Genomic DNA, 22,355 nt, shown 5'->3' on the forward strand with positions numbered 1-22,355 from the left:
ATTAAGCACTTGAAAAGTTATGCAGATATGTGCTAGAAGGGCAACAGAGAAAGAAGAGAGAGGCATGCAGAGGGTGTGCTCCCTCCTGAAATTAGTAACTGTGGTGCCTGTAATGAGAAACTAAGTAAATAAACGTTAGCAGTCTGGGTGGGAAAGCCGGACACTAAGGGTGTCTTCACACTGCAGGACTAACCAAACCCAAGCAATAGAGGATGCTGAGGAGGAATAAGAGGGAGAACAGAGCAAGTAGGACTTCTCAATCTCTTCAGTAACCTTGATGTTCTCACCTCCTTGCTTCCCCTGTGGAGTTTGGTTGCTGTCCCACAGTCTGGCCAAGGAATGGTCTCTGCCGAATGTCCTCGGTGCACTGCGGAGATCGCTTTGTCAGCAGCTGCTGATTCCAGGAGACATCTACAGCAAGAGGTGGGAAAAACCCAGTATTTGAGGCAAAATGCTTTTGCCAATATTTACATATCATCATAGACAGATTGTGGGCACACCACAAAGGAGGGAGATGTACTGCTCCTTAAAACAAACTTCTCAGAAACACTCCATGAAGTCAGAGAAAGGTTTTGCTACATCGGAAGACCTCCATGGAACATCCTTTTGCATGACCTTCACATACACATGATGTACCCTGCTGCTGAATGTATTTCTGAAAGGGGAACCAGAGACTGAAACTTGGTTCTGGAGGATCCAAACTTCTCAATAGCAAGAGTTAAGGAGATGGTGGTATAGTCACTGCTCTCCATAAACCTACTGATGAACAGTAACTCCTTTGTAATTTTCTTCTGTGCTTCAGATGTCTCAGTGACAATAAGTCTCACAGCAAAAAGCAATGATCTGTGAGATGCCCAGGCAGCCAACCATCCCATCTCTAATTACCTGGACCCTGCAAGATTAGTTTTGTGGCTCACAGGCTGGGGGAAGCCTCACCCTGCCGTGTGCCAACCATCTGGTTTAGAGAATGAAAACTCTGCTGTGGCCTATGAGAGGCCTGTTATCTATTTTGATATCAAGACAATAAACCCACACACGATTATTTAAGGGCTTAAGGAGGGAGCAGGATGGGATGCTTGAAGAGATAAGAAAAAAGCTGTCAGAATACTCACAGAGGACCAAACTTTTGAAAACAACCTAGGAAAATCCTGAAGCAGGGCTATTAGCAAACATAGTTTAAAACTGTCGGACCTGTTAAGTTTGCTTAATCACTACTACAAACCCTCAAGGCTGTATTGCTGGATAACATATATTCTGCTTTCTTTCTTTGTGCAACTTTTATCAAAGCACTAAGAATACAATAAAACTGAGACAAAGAAAGCAAACCTACTAAGTGTAACAGACCAAATTTGCATTAGAGGAAGTCATAACACTGAAAACTTTTCCATCCATAGATAACTTGTTTTTTAGAATAATAGATTTTTATGCTGAACTGAAAACAAAAATCTAAAATTTGATTTCAAAATTTGCATTCACTTTCTGTCTTTAGTCCTACTTATTTACTTTCCACTGTTTGCTTGTACTAGATAGATAATGATGCTAAATTCATGCATTTGCCTTTTTTTTAGGGTGATCCTCATGACAGAAATTCTTTGGGGAAATTTCTTCCTTCAAAAACATCAATACTTATTGGAGCTAAAAAATAAATTAACTTTAAATGTCATTAGACATTGCTAGTGACAAAATTGAGGCAGGTGTCGCTTCAGGCTTGGCTTGAAAAGGTTACATATCACATGTAATGATTTTTTCTGGACTGAAATGGACATGAAGAATCTAATTAGCTATATAAACACAAAATAAGTGTTGGAAATATGCTCTCTGTATCAAGGCAAATCCTGTATGTATGTATGATTATGTAAAAGAATTGAAGATAACCATTTTAACTTCTACTGTGAACATGCAGACCTATAAATGAGATACCTGCTGCAGAAACTCTCATCTCTGATGTAAACGAGAAGAGTTTAAATTTCACCTTAGTATACTTACCTTTGTTAACATAAAATAAATTTTTAGTCTGAGACATTCCAGTTTTGAAGATACATGTGTACTGTCAATTTCCAAAAATGTTTGAGCTAGATTTCTGCCTGATTTCCATCAGGAGCAGAACACATGCATAGGAAGAGTCTTACTCTCATCCTGAGTCAGTGGCAGATTCAGTCTGGCAGGTGAGCTGCGCTCCATCACTGGCACGTGGTGCTCCTGTTCACTTCCTCCTTTCAAGACACCAGTCTCTGGGTATCCTGAGAGCACTTTATTTCCACTGCCAATTAAAAAAAGGGTAACATTGTATAAATAAAGCCAGGAAAATTGTCACCTAATGGCAAAAATCAGACTTCCTAATCAGTCTATTTAAAAAAAAAAATTGTCATTGTGTCAATTTTGCAATGACAAAGCAATGAGAAAACTTTAATGAATTAACAAGTTACTCTCCAAATAGTCCAATTTTTTCTGCTTACCTCAAACTGCCACTTAGATGTGCTGAAGATCATTTTGGATTTGTGGAAAAGGGCTTCTTTGACAGAAAAAAAGCTTTTATGCATGTTCTCTATACACTGCTCAGCATCATCAGATGCCTCTTCTGTTTTGTGAAACCTGTTAATTAGCAGCTGAGCAAAGTCCAGGACTTTAAGCACTACACGGCAAGATTTGATATGGCATTTCTGAGATAGTCAGGCAATTTCACACAGGTTCTGAGTGAAAACTGCTACTGCTCCTTCAGTTCTTCAGATGGCTTGTGAAACGTACACAAGCACAGTGCAGTACACAGATGTCTGAGCTGTCTAAGGCCTGGTTGCTGTGACAGGCTCTTGGCAAAGCCATGCAAGGAAAAGCCAAGCCTTCTGATATGCCCAGCTAGCACCGTGCACTGCCACACGTGCATCTGTCTGCTGGGCCAGTGAGTATTGATCAGGATATATTGTATCGAGGCCACCAAGTGCTGATGTTCCAACATCAATTGTGGGCACATGTGATATCCCAGAAGCCAACAAAACACAAAGCTCCACAGGGTTATGAAATGCTTAGAGTTAATACATACCTCCTCTTTTCTTGCCAGAGTTCACTTTCCTTGCTTTTCAGAGATGACATACTGTCCTGCTCCCAGAGCAGCTTTTTCTGCTTTGCAACTTCTTTTTGTTTGCCTTCCCCTGGACAGCTGTTTGAATCAGTTGAGTTCTAGAAGACAGATGAAGAGGAACAAGGAGCTCCCTTTGAATTTGGCATTGGTGCACACATCAGAAAAACACAGGCTGCCCCCAGAGATATTGTGTTGACATACCTTTTTATCAAAAAGAGCATCTCACATTTATACAGTAGAACCATCTGAGTCTGGTAAGGCTAACTTAAGATTTAATTAAGATGTCAGCTGAAACAACAATCAGTCAGAATAAGCTGAGCACAAAGTAAGTTAAGTACCAATTACGGTGCTAAGGACAGCAAATTAAAACTTTCCATTACATATTCTTGGGCAGAAATCCTCGAATTACTTTGAGAGTCTAGACAGTCTCCCATTGGACTTGTGAGGACTTTGTGAGTGACCTCAGCTTGTTGTCACTGCCTAGGAGCACAGTACTATTCACATGCCCTGGGCATCCTCAAAGGGCAACACCAGTCCTACTTCCAAAGCAGTACAGGAGTGATTCGTACCTGACTTGTGGAGCTTGAGTAAGCAATGCATGAGATCCTTCACTTCTGGGTGCAGGCAGGGTCCTCACTGCCATAAGCAACTCCACCAAGGAAGTTACTGCTACACAGCCATGTGGAAAATTGCCCATGGCTGATGGCTTTGCACAGGGATGAGTGAGAACAGCAGGGCAGGAAAAGTGAGAGGAGAACCAAATGATACACTACTCCTAATCCTGAAGTTGAATGGAAAATGGCAGATGACTGGGTGCAGGTGCCTTAGGCAAGAGAAAATTATGTCTGTGAATCCCACATTTACTTGACTGTGGTCTCACCTGGGGTGTCATTCCCTGGTCTCTGCAAACACTAATTTAAGCAGATGCTAGATGCATTGAATTAAACATTCTGTGCTGCATGAGTCAAAAATCCCCAAACATAAAGAGTAAACATTCCTCTGTTTGTTTAGCTGCTTTCTAGGAGGGATGATGGGAGAGAAAAGGAGGAGAACTGGGGAGGAAGGATTCAGTCTCATCTGAGATATATATAAAAAGTACTATTTTACACTCGAGATTTTGGATTCAGAGAAACCACTCAAGATTCTGCTGGCTTTGGAAGATAATTAAAATTTCACAGCACTGGTTAAAGAACAGATGTGGCTGCAGAAAGAATCATTCTCTGCCCTACTTGAAAATAAGACGGTAGAAGCTTGTCTGGAAGTACAGCTGTTCAGTTGTGAAAATCTGCAAGTTACAGCACTCTGAGGTATCACTAGCTAGAGAAGGGACCCAGGGAATACTTTTACTGCTCCCAGACTTTGGCAGCCTTTAGCAAAGGATTCAACTTTACACTAAAGATGGCTTACTCTTCAGTGCCTTACTCACCACTGTCTTGTTTCCTTCAGTGGTAGAGGAAGAAGAGGAGAGGAGCTCAGCAGAGTTTGAAGAAACAATGAATGGAACTACAGTGTCCTCAATTATCTTGCGCTCCTAAAGAAAGAGGATCAGGAGAGAGTGGGGGTTAAAAATACAGAATGTAAACTATGAGTTTATGAAACACATAAGAAAAATAAGATTTGGCTACATGTCATATTTAGATGGCTAGATAAGAACTTGTGGTACCAAGAATAATGGCAACACCTCAATTTTTAATTTGCTTCAAAGTTTTGCACTTCCATTCTTTTTACCACTGAGACAGAATTTCCAAAACAGGGAAGAATATTTCACTTGCATGGAACCACGGTTTTGTAGAGCACCAGCATATTAAGTTTAATATAAAAGTATGAAACTACCCTTGGTACATGAGAAACTTATTCTGAAAGTTAAAAAAAATTCTTGTTTAGACCACAAGTATGTCCCTCAAGCACAGATGAGAAACATCCATTTACATAATGCATAGAAAAACATATAAATATTTTCAAGTTTCCTGCAATAATGACCAACATACAACAGAAGAAAACCACTATCTTAGAGATTGTTAATATTCCAAAACTGCAAGCTTTAAACATTTGTGGATTTTTTTTAAAATTCCAGTTACAAAATACCTCCATGATCAAACCCAAGGCAGACAACAATTTCATCTGGAGTTCTACCAAGTCTAGGCACCATGCATATGCCAAAATACACAAGGTTCTGCCCCCACAGGGATGTCTGAGCAAGCCCAGACACAGCTGTACTGACTCAGCCAGGCTTGCACAGCAATTAGACACCTCCACCTATGCGGAGGTGCTGCGGATTCCTGTCCAAATATTTAAATATTTTTCCTCAACATTTATGGCTGTGTTTAAGAGAAACAATCCTCCTCAGAATTCAGCCTTGAAGAGAATTTTCATTAATTAATCTAGATATAGGATTTTTTTTTTGTTACATAAGTGGGTGCATTTAAACACAAAAAAAACCCCCAAAAAACAACCTCCTCCTTTGAGCCTTATACCTCCTCATAGTATCTACGCTCCTCCTCTTCAACTTCTCTCTGGGCCTTTTCCCATTCCTCTTTCAGCTTGCACTGCTCCTTCTGATACTTCTCCTGTACATGGATACAAATGCAGGCAAATTCAGAGCATTCAGCATTAAAAGTAAATTCTGTAGTATCTCCACAGCAAGAATGAATTTGCTAAGAGTGGTTTAATCAGAAATAGGATTAAATAAAAGGATAAAAATTGGAAACATCCATGGGTGCCAAAAACAAGCTTCTTTTTCACTTTGCCCATTTTTTTCTAGGACTTACATTTAACACCTTCAAACTTCAAGGAACTTTTGACACATTAGAAGACATTTAATTTCTTAGGATTTTTAAAATCTTTAGTCAGAAATTAGGCTTATGCTCAAAAATGTGAATAATTCCTTGTTTATCTTACTGTATTAAGTTTCAAAAATATTTCACAAACACTGAGACAATGGTTGTACATAAAAAACTTCAGCAAAGTAGCATATAAATAAGCAGATTTTGCTTGTACTAATTTATGAGACATGCCAATACAATTTAATTAATGATGAATAACTCTGCAAGTTTAAAAGAAGAGTATGTAAAGGTTTGAAGAGAATAAGATTATAATTAGCTAAATAGCTTATTTTCTTCCTTGAAGGGATGATTTCTTAAGAATTGTTTTCACAGAGTTTTGCACAAAAAATTATCTCAAGGAGGTGTTAAAATTGTTTGCCAGAACTGGTCTGAATATGGAGAGGAACGGAGTTCCATTTCCCTCTTACACCAATTCCAACATCTGTTCAGATTGGTAACCACATCTGCCTAATCCAGAAGAGAAGCATTTACTATTGAGAGAGCACCCACATGTGCCAGAAAAACAATTACACCATTTTAAGAGGTGCAAAATAAGATGATCACAAGAAAGCGTAGAGATACACAAGCCCTTCTTAAAGGATTAAAAGACCCCATTTTATTATTGTTCATCCTTTGAAAGTTGTTTGCTTTTCTGTTACACAGAACAAAGATATGATTACTTTAGGATCAAAGCTAGTCACAGTTTCAAAAGACATTCCTGACTGACTGGGAAATTCATGTTCTTATGTCCATTGCATTTCTTCCAATTAGAACACAAATATAGAACTTTTAGAGTTTACTCTACCACTAGGCAAAACTAATGGTTGCCTTGAAGATATTTCCCTCTCTCACAAAACCCCCTTAAACCCAAGTCTTTTCATATCCAAATTTAGCTTGATATTTTCCAAGAAGAACCTGTGAACAAACCTGAACTCTACAATAAGCTATTAAGACTGTAATTTTAAAAAACAGTTGCATAGGCATCAGGGTTAGCCATTTGTCAGTTTTGACAAAGAGGCTCCAAGTAATTAAGTGTTTTGCAGTCTATGCTCAGTACAATTTAAATATAATTGAGGACCTACACAATTGGTTTAACTCTGCACTGGATTGCAAGACCAAGTTCCTTTGGTCTTTCCATGGAGTGGGGAGGGGAGACATGAGAGTGCCTAAATCGCAGAGAAGATGTGTGTGTGCTCATTTATCGCTCAACTGCCACAGAATTTCCTTAAGCGTCCACAGAGAACGTGGAAAACACGACAGAAAATTCCCAACTTTTGTCCAAAGGGACAATTCAACAGCTGACCCACACAGTGGAAGACATACATTTTCTCCCCTACCTGAAGCAAGCGCTCCTGCTCATGCTGCCACCTTTCCTGGCGCTTTCGCTCTTCTTCTGGATCCCAGGCCCAAAAATTGAAACGCTTACGTGAAGGAAAACCAAGCTATTAGACTGTGACACTACACTTCACATGGCTACCAGACAAAACTGCACTGTGCCTCATTAAGCCCTGCTGATGATGTTACAGAGGGAAACTGAGAACTGGATAAGGGTTCTCTCAGTTAGCAGACAATATTCTTAGCTTCACTGACACTTGGGATTGCCCATTTGTAGCTACATGATAAAAAATCATTTGGTTTGCAAAGAAAGTCTTGGGAAACTTCAGCTGAAGTAGGGGGGGCAAAGGTTTTAAAGAAAGCTCTAAGAATCACTGAACAGAGCCACCTCCAGGGACTCAGATTTAAAGAACAAACGTATTTTGATTCTCTGTAATCTTCTATACAACATGAAAAGAAATTTTAGGTTGTAAAAAATATTCTTTCATTTTATATCTGCCAGCACAACAGCCTATAGCCTTGCTTTGAATTTTTATCCATAATTAAATATATCCTCAGGCTTCACTAAGGATCCTATTACACGATATGTTTAAAATCCTTATAATCAAGGGCAAGCTTAGATACTTGCTGTCATATCCCTTTCCACTACAAGTAGTATTTGAATCTCATAGGAAGAGAGTATGTCTATTTCTATATGACAAACAGAATGTGAAACACTGTGTACTTCAGAGTAGCATTGTGGTGTGTTGGTTTTTTTGTTTCATTGATGAAACAGTAGAATTGTGAAATCCTTTCATTCCTATGTATTTAAAATACAATGGATAATTTAGAACTACATAGTATTTCGAGATTGTGAAGCTTTAGTGGCTCCAGCAACCAAATACAGTATAGCTAGGTCCAGATAAGAGGAGAATGCATGAATTCCAGATTCAGACAATGCCTTGATTTGGGTTGTACTTTTCCTCTCACATGTCCATAAGAAAAAATTCTCATACTGATTTAGGGATGTTACAAGACAGTTTGCATAAAAAATTATTTTCTGCTAAACAGAAATGGCTAAAACAAACAATAATATAAAAGAGGTACTCACATTTGATTTATCACCAGCATCAGAATCAGCTATTAAAAAAAACCCAGAACAATGAAAGATTAAATTTAACATAGCAAAATTTCCTTAGCCTGTAAATAAATCTGCATTGTATCTCTATAAGAGCTTCATGTTAGTTTCCTATTTATTCCCGCAACCAAATGCAAGGACTAATTGCAAGCAAATAAATCAGAAAACCAGATTATACCCATCACCAACAAAACTACTTTTTTTTCTGGGTATAGAGGAGCACAATATTAACTAACATCAGGTTCTACTCTACCACTAGCTAATGCCATCTACTTCTGGCCACAGATGTTAGCAGTGTTCAGACACTGAGTCTTACCTACCTTGATCTACTTTTCCCTTCGTGATTCAATGCAAGGAAGGAAAAAGTATAGCAAATGCTAAAAGGATGGGACTACGCTATTCAAGAGCCACAGTTACGAAGAGAACCATTGCCATTCACTATCCAAATGTCTTTGACAATTAGACTGATTTAAAGAAATTCAGAAAAAATGTATTTATAGGCAAGGGATTTCTTTTGGGTGCCTGAAACCAGAGCATCACAACAATGTGCAACCCAACAGCTCTTTGTCAACTGTGCAGCAGGAATAGATATTTTCTACAAAAGCAAGAGGTAGAACAAGTGCCCGTGATCATCAGCTTTCCGAAGACACCTGTGGCTGGAGCAGCAGAAGGGCTGGAGCTGCTCTCAGCGCCGCATTTACCTGACTGCGAGAAAAACTGTGAGCGCCGCCAGTTGTTGCGGACCCTAAGCGGAACCGTGGCCCCGCGGGGCGGCTCTGCAGGCAAGGGCACGGAGACAAAACAAGAAACAGTGTGGTGAAAAGGTGATGACAGACTCTCAGACCTGAGCCACCTTGGCCATCAGAGGGATTTGTCTACAGTTGTTTCGGCCTGCAGCAACTAATTGACAATGGACCTGAAAATCACATGGACTGTCTGTATTTAAATGCGACTTTTGCAATTACTTTTGCAACTTTTTACTTTTTTGTTTCATGGCACCTGAACTTACATGAGAGCTCTAGCACACTGATGCAAGGGCAGCCACCCTTTCGAGTCTTTGCAAGGTGCTTCCATTCATTCCTATTGCAGATACAGGTTTTAAAGGATTTTGTGAGCCTTTCGGTGCTCTATATGCTGTGAACACTAGAGTGCAGCCAAGTGTTTCAGCACCAGTCAGAAAACTGACAGGACAAGAGACCTACAACTTGTTATTTGATATTTGGTTTGATTTCCTTAACATAAAATGATACTGTTCACAAAGTTTGCTTGGGTAGCACATACCCACTAAAAAAAAGTGAGAACTCCATTCCTTTTTAGACAATCATAGAGTGGTTTGGGTTGGGTTGGAATGAACCCAAAAGATCATCTTAAAGATCATCTAGTTTCAATTCCCCCTGCCATGAACTAGGATAGTTTCCACTGGATCAGATTGTTCAAAGTTCCATCCAGACCAGCTTTGAATGCTTCCAGGGATGGAGCAACCACAACTTCTCTGTGCAACCTGTTCCAGTGCTTCACCACACTCATGGTAAAGAATTTCTTCCTAATATCTAATCTAAATCTACTCTTTCAGGTTAAAGTTTTTATTCCTTGTCCTATTACTACATGGCTTCATAAAAAGTCCCTCTTCATTTTTTTCAAAGTGGATCACCTTCACTAGTTTTTACCTTGAAAACATTAGGCTATTCACTGTATTACCTTTAGTTTAACAACCTAGGAAGTTCTTATGGAAAAAAAAAACTCAGTTGATTTTTTTCTCTTTCTTCCACAATACCAACATACTTGCATATTTAAAATAAATATAAAATGAAACTATCAATCATTATTAGTCTCAAGGAAAACTCTGTCAAAAAAGCAAGGGAAAAAAAGGCTCTGCATTGCAAGAACTTGTGTTGGGCAGTGGTCAAATTCAAGGATGTGGCCAGATATTTGTATTGTTCATCCACAAAAAGGAGCTCCACAAGTGTGAGTGCAGAATTTATCTCCAGAAAATTTTATTGTGAGATAAAGCCAATTGCTAAGTCATTTTCATCTGTGACCAGCAGTATTAAATACTCATTGATATAATACAGCCTTTACTGCTAGGCCAGTTAAATGCAAGATAGGGCTCTCCCTCTGCTGTGCCAATTTCTGCTATTGTGTTTAAGGGTAATAGCCAGAAGAGTCCTTATCATCACAGAAGCCACACTACCAATATCAGTCAATGAAACTAGAAAATAACTGTTTTAGCTCCAAAACTGTCCAAGTCGTGGATTAGGCACATCTCCCTGAACACCACATGCCCATACTCAACTACTGTCTGCTGAGTTTTCCAAATGCTTTTTTCTCACCTTGTAAACCAGAGTTATGCAGAGTAACTTGGCTGGTTTCAGGTAGTTTCTTTAAAAATGGCAGCACTACACTCCCCTTTTCTTCCACAGCTTTTGCTTTAATCACCTGTTCAAACATTTGGGAGCAGAAAACAGCATTAAAAAAGCAACAGATACAATCAAAGGTTCTACTTATTTTCTGAAATAACATTATCAAAGATGAAGCCTCTATCTCCAGAATGACAACAGGGAGTTGCAGTATTGAAGACCTGCAAGTAACTGGTTTCCTGGTGACATTCACACTGCCCAGCACAGCAAAGTCAATTCTCTAACAACATCTAACAAACCAACATCTAACTTACCCAAAAGAGCAGTACAGTCACAAGCATTTGTTACTTCTGCCACCACAAACACTTGTTCAGCACTTCAAGAGGATAAGCTCCACTGTCTAGACTTTCTGGATACTCCATCCTCCCAACAGGTGGTGGGACTGTAGTTTGAGGGCTAAATTCTCATTTCTAGTCTCATCAGTTTACAGGTTTAAACTCTACAAGCAGACCCTGTGGAGTTCATTTTGAGCAGGAACTCTCTGATGACCATAGGATTTGGCAGATGAAACAGTCCTTCAGGGCCATGTTTTGAATGAACTTCTAAAGTGATATTTAATGGAGAAAAATACCAATTTGCACAATAGACATTCCTGTGTAAGATCTTTCTACTTTTTTTTTTGTTGTTTGTTATTTTTTGTATTCCACTCCCTTTTTTTCTTGCCTGTACATACCTCCTGTGTAGGAGGGAGCGCTGCTTCCTTCTGTTGCTCTGTTTCAGCTTTGTTCACATCTTTCTTGCTTGAAGCAGTTTCCTCTGAAGGGACAGGACTGGGGAGAAATTCTAATCTCTTCAAAACAGGGCTGGCACAAGCTGCAGTTGACTTGAATTGCTTTTGATCTAAACCAAATCCCCACAAATAAGAGATAATGTTGCAAAGTTAAGGTGAATTTTCAAATAAAACAGATACACCTATTTCTTACAGTCCCATTTCTTACTGGATATACTATGAGTGCATTTACTGGATACCTTGAAAATATAAAATATTTTCTTCAACATATATAAAAATAATCTCTCAGAGCAGACAAGACTCAAAGACTGAAATTCACCAATCAAAATTTATGTGCTTACACTTGACTTGGGCATCATGGGGCATCCTTCATGGTCAAAAAAAAAGAAGAGAAGAAGCCCTTTGGAAAGAGTCACATGAACTTCTATTTCAGGCTCTATCCTCTGGCTGAGATGAGCTGCAACCTACAATGGGCTTACTGAGCTAAGATCTCTTTACTGCACTTATGTGAAAAAACTTACCCTAAAATGTTACAAAGATAAGTATATGAGACCATATGACACTAGAGGATATTTCAGCTTGCCTATTTTCACTAAACCTACCACTTCCACTGACAATGAGTTAAGCATCAGCAACAAACTGCTAACAGGCAGCCTTGGACTGGAATAAACTAGTTGTCATCTAATTCTTAAAGAAAACCAACAAGATGATGCTGGTTCCTGGAAGAAGAGGCTAGAAGCACACAGGTATACAGCTGACTGTGACAGCTGGACTGCTGATAGCTGATACCACCACTGGAAGCAGAGCAGTCACCAGCACCTCAGGCACTGAATAAGCACCCAGACATCTGTCTGTCCAACCTCCCAAAGCAGAAACTTCAAATCCTGTCCCCTTTCCAACCACAGCAGCATTGGCAGCTTCTGAATATACCTCTTTGACAGGCTGGGAGATTAAGCTAAGAAAGAGATGCACCCTACAACTCCACTAAGAATGTGGGCACGAGCAGAGACAAGAGCTGCTGCTGCCAAGGCAGATGCACACTCCTCTGGAGCTGTTCCCCAGCATTACAGGCACAGGGGCCACAGCATGGAAGTGTTTGGCTTGTACTGAACAGCAGAGGAGGTTATTTACTCTACAAGAAGTTCACAGAGTTTGGACCCCGTCTATCCCTCCAAAGCAGATATAATGAAAACTCCATGTTACTTCATAATTTCGATTTTTGTAATGTTATCTTAGTTTCCCTTGCCAGACAATATTAAAATTTGCTGTCAATACTTAAGGTTTAGCATTTCTGACAGCTGAGGAGTTGAAGCCAAGATGGCTTTGGCATTATAGACAGCACCAGCTCATCACTGTTGACTCTTGAGAGAATTAGGTCATTTCATTACAAGATTGCACCTTCTACATCAACTGCCAGATGCAATTCAAAATTTTTAAACTATGTACTTTGGCATCTAGGAACCAAAGTAATTAAGGCAGCTAATGAGCCCTTGCTAACAGCTCATATGCTTCTAATCTTTGGGGAATGGTACCACACTGATGTTTGAGGGCAAAGCTCAATTGTTTAAGACATACTTATCCCCAACAAATAGGAGCATTATGCTTACATATCAACTACAGCCAGAGATCTCATTTACACACCTACTTGACATAGCACTTTTTACTTACCCATACCAAGCTGAACTTTGATAGACCCATTTAAAAAAATGAACAACAAAAAAATACCACAAACTTAGTATAATAGCATACAGCAAATAAAAGTGTCACTCAAAGACAGTGTTTCAGAAACACACTTTTGAGGAAAACAGCTTAAAATTCTACCAGCAAATTCCTTTCCTCAGATTAGGAATCATGCAAAAAGGCTTTAAGGCAGAAAATTAGGAGTCTGCACAATACTGTCCATTTAAAGCCCATATGGGGACTGAAGTGCCCCTTCTTACTATTTCTCCCCATTCCTTAATGTCTTGGGGGAAAAAATGTGTCAAACAGAAACTATTACTGACTGGTAGCTTCTGCCCTTTCTGGTTACAGGATGCTGTGGCACTGGCACAAATAGCCAAGTGGACAACTCAGGTGCATCATTTCACCCACAGAATGACAGAACAGCCCAGGCTGGAAAGGACCCCAGCAGACCATCTAGTCCTGCCTTTTGTGGGAAAGGGAGCCTAGAGGCGATTCTATAGCACTCTGTGCAGCTGCACCTGAAAAACCTCCTGCCACAGGGGCTCTAACACATCCCTTGGGAGGCTGCTACAGTGAATGACTGTTCTGACAGCACACAATTTCATTCTGTGTCAAGATTACTGACATTTGCTGCATTTTCTAATGAGCCCTGTTGGTGCTGCTGCTGCTGATGCTCCTAAGGGATTCCTGCCACAGGGTGTGCCTCAACCCAGGCCCATCACTGAGGAAGGGCAAGGGCAGGGTGAGGGCAGCAGCACGTCCACCCGGGGACAAGCAGGGGCAGGGTGAGGGCAGCAGCACACCCACCTGGGGATGGGCACTCCAGGGGGGAAGGTGCCTCACTGCTGGGGCTGGGCTCGGCTTGCAGGCTGTCAGCTCCATCCAGTTCCACCGGGGAGGCCTGGAGAGAGGAACACAGCGTGGAGTGAGTACGGTGGGAATGAAAGTGTGTGCTAGCTCCTCAAGGCAGTGCTTGCTGCTCTTTTGTAGTGTGTTCAAACCACATCAGTGTGGAGCTCAGCAGGGCGTTGGGGAGAATGTTTCAGAGCAATATGTGCCCGTTTGGGTATTGAATGGCTGTTCTTTAATCTCCTTTTCAAATCGCTCATCATCAGGCATTAATGTGGTTGGTTTGGAATAGCTCCTACAAGCTTTTAAAACTGTAGGATATCTTGGATTGTGTTAGCTGGAGATAAGCATACATTTCACCCCTAGTTTCCCCTTCCAGAATAACACAAAAACATATGCATTAGTGAATAGATAGCACATACTAGGGTTTGGAAAGTGGCAAAGTAATTAAATACTTCCTTTATTTCACGGTTGTCTAAACAATCTGTTATCTGAAGGGAAAAGCCAGAGTCAGTATTAAAAGTAATGGAATACTTGAAACACTATTAAGAGAGGACTGAAAAAATATGGTGACTGTATCAAGCCAATAATTTAAATGCCTTTGAAAAGCAAGCTTCCTGACATGGATAGGGCTGCTGCAGAGTTAAAACCACACTGTCAAAACAAGGGTAACACTTCAGCTTATCTATTCAGCAGATTCCACCATAAACCTGTTTTTCCAAAAGGTAAATCAAGAAAAATCTGCAGCAAAGCTATCAGCCATTGCCGATAGCTAGTGCTTCTAATCTAATTCAAGATCTAGAAAATGGCACATTTAAGAGAGGAAAATAAAAAATGCAGACTACTTTTAGAAATAAAAAGTAACATATTTCAGAAATAGTCTATTGTAGACTCTCTTTCCTGTCCTCCTCCCACTCCTCCATCTTCTTAACAGCTGCGAAGCAGGAAATCTGATGAAATTTCCTCTTTTCTGCAGGCAGGAATCAGACCTCCACCTTCTGTATGGATCCTGTTTCCTATCCATGCAGGCCCACGTGAGCCCCTTATCTGAATGTGCCCCATGAAAAACAGACCTGGGTTCTCACAGCTCCATAACTGGAGTCATCTGCTGGCAATGCCAGCAGGATGTCAGCACCTGTGGACACACCACAAAGCTCCAGGGAACTTTACTTCTGACAAAGCTTGTGAATCCCTGCTTCATCTCCTCTCTGGAAGGAGACATGCTCTCAAGAGGGGCAGGAACATGTCTAGGAAGATGCCCTGCAAGGAGATGGTGCAGACTGATGTGGGGCCATGGCTAGGGCCAGGGACCCAGGCAAGCCTAGCAGGCAGCCAGCAGTGCTGGGAACAAGAGAAGAGGCCTGCAGCTGCCAAGGGCTGTGCTGCCACCTCTCAGCAGGACAGGCACCAGGATCACAGCCACGAGTCTCCAGAAGCAGTTTGCAGGGCTGGCTGCTTGCCATCCTCGCCACTGCTGCCACTTCCCAGGGCACCCTCACCTCTGCCACCCCCAGCCTCTGCCCCAGGCAAGTCATGGAGACACATCTCCCACCTGCCCAAAAGCAGTTCTTGAACTGGATGCGGCAGAAAGCGAAACTGAGTCTCTACAAAGGTAACATGGAAAGTTTCAGGACTTCATCTCTACTGTGTCCATCTGGGAATGAATGCATCTATACCAAGAGTGGGGCACAGATCTCTCCCTCCGTGTCTCACACACTCCCAGGAGGGATGGTCACTGGAGATGGGGCACAGGCTAAAACACAGCCCCAGTGAAATGCTCCAAAGACTGCAAGTCCTGTGCCCCACAAGGTTACCTCTTGCCACTTAATTGCTCTTTTCTTCATATAACCCACCTTTCTCTCCCCCAGTTCATCTGGATACCAGCCTGGTGTGTCACTGAGAGTTTTCATTGCAAAAGCCCCAGAAGAATTCCTTCAGACTCAGTTCTGGCTCCTGATACAACAGCAGGGAGGGGAGTAGCTACAGGAAATCCTTCCCAATCTTGCTTAAAGCAGAAATACACATTTCTTTTCTGCATGAGGACAGGCAGGCCAGTGCAACAGGCTAGCCAGAAAGGTCATGCCATATCTGTCCTCAGGGGTTTTCAAATTTGAATGATGGAGCCCTTAGTAACCTGTTCTGATCTCAAGTCTGATCCTGTTTTAAGCAGCAGACTCAGCTAGAGACCTACAACCTGAATTATCCAATGTCATTCTACAACCTATAAAACTCTGTTAAACCTAAACAAATGGCTATTACTGAGAGCTCAGGATTTGCCCTAAACAAGGTAGTTTTCACATGGAAAAGCAGGAGGCTCCACACCCACTGGTCCAAACCACAAGCCTCCCAAAGAAAACTGTTGTAGATTCAATTATTTGTATTTAGATTGATAACATTTTTGGTAAAACAATTGAATCCACCCTTCACTATCAAAAAGGAACTGTCCAAATTGGAAAACTGAAATAAATAAATATATTCAACTTTAATTTAAACCTCAGGGGCTTTAAAGCTATAAACTGTTATATTCCCAAGGCCAACAGAGGAAGTGTTAAACTGTTATACCCATGAAAGTAAATTGCTGATGTCAGCTGCTGCTGGAGAAAGGGCACAGCCACAATGGCCTCTCAAAGGGGATAAAATTCACTGTTGCTCAGTGAATGCTGCAGTGATGCACAGACATGATGCACTTGTATCACCTCTAGATCTAGAGTTACCTCAGGAACCCCAACACAGTGCTGTCATGCAGCTGTCCTTCACAAGCACAAAAACTAAAACCTACCCATAACCTATATCCAGAAGATTGAAGCAGGTATAGACATAAATGTTATTTATAGAAAAAAAGAGCTACTACTTGCTGCAGGAAAATTGACTTTCCAATGGCATGCTGCAGAAGTTCTGTTCCTGCTCACGAGACTTGACTCTTTCTCCTCCCTCTGCTGAGCAATTAAATGCTAGTGACATAGAGCTAAAAATATAAAACTGATTAATAACTAATTTATAAAAAAATTAAGTCAACTTCACTGGGGAACTCTCTTATTTCCACTAAATTTAATTCTATTTATAATACGAAGTTAATGTACTTTTTCCTAGTACTTTATCCACAGGTATATGATACACTTAAGAAAATTCTTGTGCTGATACTATTGTTAAAATATCTTCTCCACCACAGACTATCATACTTCACATTTTATAAATATTTGTAATCAAATGATGATGTCATCACTGAGCATAAAAAAAAAAAGGCATACATTTCATTACACCTAAGAGGACTGTATTTTGGCTGAAAGACTCAGTAACCTAGTGAGTGACATTTCTGAGGTGCTTCAGTTCTGTGAGATCTCATGCCTTGGGATGAAGGACTGATGTAACCTCTCAACACCCTTCTGACACGTGTTTGTGTGGGGAGAGGTCTCCTTCTGCATGGCACAGAGGCATTCCAAGCATAGGCTCTGCAGCAGGTCACACAACACCACCACAGGCAATGGAGCCTTCAAGAGGAGTATGAAAAACCTCAGTGCACGGGGGCTGTGATTATCTCTGCCCATGCATCAGGCTGGTGTCAAGACTGTCCTATTAAACGTCTATAAACTGAAGAACTGTCTACTTGGATAGGTGTTTTTATTACCCCATGCATCTGGATGCCCAGGAGTTAAAGCAAGCTTCCCCATTTATGATTTAGCCTTAATTCATGATGGAAAGTTGTGGCAGTTGTGGTTATGAGCACATCAGCAGGGAGGACAAAGCAACAATGGTGTTCTGCTAAACAAAGCATCCATTTAACAAAGACACAAGCACAAGCATATAGCGTTCCCAAAAAAATATTAGGCATGAAAATAAATTAGTTCAGTTTTTGCAGAGGATTTTATCACATAAAATAGGATATCAGTCCAAGTATTTTTTAAGATCATACAAGCCAGAAATGGCCGTATTGGCTACTGCTGTGGCAGAACTTTACACCCATAATAAAACCCTAAAAATACAATAACAAAAAATACCTAACACACAAAGTATCACAACTTCTACAAAAATACAAAATCCAAAGGAATTTACAGTACAACTTTATTAATCCTTCTTGTAAATTAAATCAAAACATAGCTCAGTTAACACGGCTTGCACACAAAATCATGTGAAATATTGTTATTGTACTTTCTATGAAAACAGGACAAAACAAGCTGTCTAGAAACAGTGAGAATGCAGAAGAAAGAATTAGATTAAAACTACAGTTTAAATTCTGTAAAGCCATTCAGAAATTAAATTGGTTGCAACATCAATAGCCACATGCAGAAATTGTCTGACAAATCACAAAACTTCTGTGATTCGAATTCTACACAAATCATTGACTTCAAAACTCTTGTACAAGGATTTCCTCATCAAATTAATGTTGGCAGCTGACGTGAGTGATAATGATGGCATAATCTTGGGCTGCCACAGCTTAGTTTCTTGCATACTATGCCAGATACAGTACTACAGCCAGAACACTACTTCAACAGGTTAAATCATCTGCCAGCTACACAATGCTATACTCAGGCCAGCTATTTACAACAAAAGATCAGGGTAATCAGTAACTGACAGAGAAGTCTTGAAAATGTTGCAAGGAAGTGTGAAGTATTCCTGATAGTCATTGGAGTTATTACTGCTTAATTGAGGTGTAAAATTATTATCTTTCACTGACAGGCACTGAAACGTTCATGGCTGTCTGAAGGACAGGAGACAGGCATGTTATGTTCATAACCAAGTGCAGAGCAGAGTTCCCTCCTAGCTGCTTTGAAGCTTTGCTGCTTGCACTTCTCATCCCACACCTTTTTCCCTTCAGGTAGTCCAGCCCTCCGTGCATCTTTTCATGTGTGGTTCAAGGCAAAGCTGTCAATCTGGAACAGACAGACTTACACTACGAGTGTTTCTCGTAATGAATCAAAGAACAAAGACTTGTCTTACCGGATATGTACAAACCAGGGTTTCAGCCCTGCTCTCCTGTAGCTTGGCCAACAATCCTCAACCACAAGAAAGCTTATACTTTAATCTCAGTTCAATCAGTGAATTTTTCAACATGAAGGAGAGTGTTACTTGGATACAGCAAACAAGCGCATTTTGTGCCAAGCATGCAATGAGTAGAAATGGACAAGTATAAGCTAGCTAGAGAAAAATTAAAAGAAAACTGTCTCTCCCCACCACTGCCACCTCACCCTGATCTTTTTTAGGTTGCTGTCTATATTTATTTTTTCTAGTTGATCAGAGCAAAGTTATAATTAGAGCTATAGGAAGCCAATAATTTCTAAGTGCTCATATAAAGACTGGTTAAAATAAAGTGATGTTACTTACTCACTGACAAATTAATTCCACTACACTAAAATCTGTCCAAACACTGTTCTAAAACAAAACATTTACTTTGCCAACTTCTGATTCAAAGAGCTAGTGGATACAACTTCTCAACATTTGTAGTGTCCACCACTATTCTGTATAATGGGAAGAAAACACAGCCTAAATGGCTGACAGGTAGGAACAGGATGAAGAGATGATTTTCACTTTGTCGCTGGTATTGCCATGGCTGATCAGTCTTCGGATTTGTGCCCCAGTTTTTCCAACTGCATTGAGAGGTATAGGTACCTTTACCTATCACTCCTATCAGCACCACATTGCTCCACAAACACCAGTGGAATGTTTTCCTCCTGTTTATAGGCCAAGTTTATAATTTTTAGCCTTTAATCATAGGCAAAATTTCATAACCTACTTTAAGCTAAGGTAAGTCTCTTGTAAAATCACTTATACACTACCTATACTCTACCTAATACTCTAACTATATACTCTATAGATATATTTTTTGATAATATTTTTCTTTACTGTCCTGCCTTCCTGCTGCAGCTTTTTGCATCTCATTTAATAGTAGATTTAGGCAGGATGTACCAGTATTTCCCAGTCTCTGACTGCTGAACATTATTTGATTCATATATAGATGGGGTTCTTCTCTTGTCAAAAAGACAACTGACACTGAGGTCTCACTCACAGAAAATGATCTCTGCACTTCCCTAGCTCCCCAAAAGCCCCAATGGTATTAGTGTTTTAAGTGGTGCAACTTAAATAAACTTCAGGCCAAAAGCACTGTTGGAGTACAGTTGCACAGCATCTTCCCCTGTTGCAGACAATGCCTAAGGGCAGCTAGACATATTCAAACTAGGACTACAGAAGGGACTTCAAAGGGAAGCTGCCAGGCTGAGAGAAGACAGAACTGGTTCATTTGACAGATGAACTGAAAGAGCAGGGGAGCAGCCCTGTGAGGGATGGAGGAGGAGGAGGAGGAAGGGACATGTAAAGAACAGGAAGAGAATCAAAAGGGAAGGACAGGAGTGCCATAGGTAAGGTACGTATGAAAAGAAATATATATTTCACAAAAGAGACCTGGAGCAGAAAATGAATGAATAAGATATAAAACCAACCCAAATATACATGCAACAAGAGGGGGGGGAAAACAAACCCTTGACTCAGCATTTCTTATCAGAGGAACTATTGCCTGTGAATCTTATTTAAAGCCTTGGAAGGACATAGCTAACAAGAACTGAATCAATAAAACATACAAGCACAATGAAAGCAAGTTTAGAAATGGCTTTGAAGATATGCTTAATTTGTAGAAGTTTTCTCAAGGCAAAAGAGCTTTAGTAATTTCTTCCACTCTAGACAGCTCTTCTTCATCTCAGCTGCTTTTTTATGCCTGTTTCTGTCGTTTTCTCCTCCTCTTCTAGAATGTCAGAAGGGTTAAGCATCAGCAGAAACCTACAGCCCTGTTTTTTCATTGTGGGAGGTAATAGTGGAGGCTTTCAGAAGGCTTCCTTACTTCTAAGAATGTGTAGATTGGAAGTTCCATCCCTGGAGTAAACATCAAACCTTTTTTTCCCTTCTGGAATTCTGACAGTGACTGCTAGATGCAGTATCCTGCTGAGAAAGATGTCTCATTTTATAGGGAGTGGGACATTCCCAGGATGATCTTATCTTTCCTAACCTGGATTCCCAACCTTCCTAGAAGGGGTTATATACTTCAGTGAGCAATTTAGCTTTCAGGGTCTGCAGATGAGGCTGACATCGTTGTGTTAGTTGTCCAAAGTCCGAAGCAAAATAAGTACAGGGAGAAGGCTGAGTGAAGTGAGTCCAGTGTAGCTGCCCTGTTCTTGCAGATAAGGCTCCAGACAAATTACATCCATATCAGGCTGTCTATAGAAGTGCTTTTCTGTGTCCCTTAGTGAAGAAGCCAAGCATCAGAACCATGCCCCATCTCTGTAATCTGGCATCTACGCCCTTTCCCTCAACAAATCAAGTTGTTGCTGGTGTTGTCCTCTGTATGCTCAATAGCTAAGTTACTGCCCATGCCTTTATATGAGGTATGGAGACCTGAAGTCTTCAGAACCTGAAGTCTTATTTTAGGCTGCCAAATTTCCTTCCAGCCACAGGCAGATCTCTTCTCTCTCATCACATTCAGTGCATTCCACCTGTTTTTCCATGGAAGAGCCCATTCAAAGCTCTGCCCTTGACATGCTTAATACACACACCTTTGCTTGAAGCTGATGCACCAGGAGTAATTACGATGATTTGCACTACCAAGTCACATTGCTGATGGAATTGTGAGGCTAGTGATACAAAAGTAGTAGTTAGAGCACAGACACTCTGTCACTAGCACCATTTTGGCACACACTCATTCTCTCTTGTAGGCTTCATCATTAAGTGCATTCAAGCTTACAAACCAGGAGCTGTTCTGTAAATGTCAAGAGTCACACGGAATCTGAGGAGTCAAACTCTTCTGCCTCCTTTGCAGTATCACCACAAGAGCTAAGAATTGGAAGGAAAAACCAGACACACAGAAAAATTTGCATTCAGCTGGCCATATCATCCTCAAAGCTGTAGAAAGGGGAGGATGAGAGGACATCAAACAGATACAAGCACACTCAAGAACTGACAGTGACTTCTGCTGCTGAGTTTCTTCATAATTCTTACTAGGCCTGAAAATCCTAAAAAAGGAGATATTAACACTTTCACTAGGCCACTTTTCTGATTGTCATTGGGTTTCAAATCTCCAGCAAGCTGAGGTTCTTTTCTATTTGCCAAACACTCCCATTACCTACTCTTCTGCAACAGATGCAATGTTTACCTGGCTTTTCCTTCACAGCCAAATCACTGTGACAGGAGCAGCCTCAGCTCTGCCTTCCCTGCAAATCATTCACTTTTGACTCAATTCCAGATCCCTCTGACAGGATCAACTCTGTGTTCACGGCACACCCCAGGCTCCATGGTTTGGCTGTCCATAGCTGGAGAATGGCATTAAGCAGGGGAGTAAAACATAAAC

General features: G+C 40.7%; 1 protein-coding gene across 5 annotated transcripts in view; it reads right to left on the reverse strand.

Annotated features, from left to right (window-relative positions):
- Positions 1-22,355, reverse strand: part of LIMCH1 (LIM and calponin homology domains 1) — a 173,014-nt gene that overhangs the window by 10,134 nt on the left and 140,525 nt on the right. For all 5 annotated transcript variants that reach the window (XM_056489812.1, XM_056489811.1, XM_056489815.1 and 2 more), the window contains 10 exons: positions 13,988-14,081; positions 11,441-11,607; positions 10,681-10,786; positions 8,324-8,352; positions 7,236-7,319; positions 5,551-5,643; positions 4,503-4,607; positions 3,038-3,174; positions 2,130-2,260; positions 288-411 (listed from right to left, as the gene is read on the reverse strand). In XM_056489812.1, coding sequence (XP_056345787.1) covers positions 288-411; positions 2,130-2,260; positions 3,038-3,174; positions 4,503-4,607; positions 5,551-5,643; positions 7,236-7,319; positions 8,324-8,352; positions 10,681-10,786; positions 11,441-11,607; positions 13,988-14,081 — 1,070 coding nt within the window. The remainder of the gene's footprint in view (positions 1-287; positions 412-2,129; positions 2,261-3,037; positions 3,175-4,502; positions 4,608-5,550; positions 5,644-7,235; positions 7,320-8,323; positions 8,353-10,680; positions 10,787-11,440; positions 11,608-13,987; positions 14,082-22,355) is intronic.

This window comes from Oenanthe melanoleuca, chromosome 4 (assembly GCF_029582105.1).
Source record: "Oenanthe melanoleuca isolate GR-GAL-2019-014 chromosome 4, OMel1.0, whole genome shotgun sequence".
NCBI classification, from domain to species: domain Eukaryota; kingdom Metazoa; phylum Chordata; class Aves; order Passeriformes; family Muscicapidae; genus Oenanthe; species Oenanthe melanoleuca.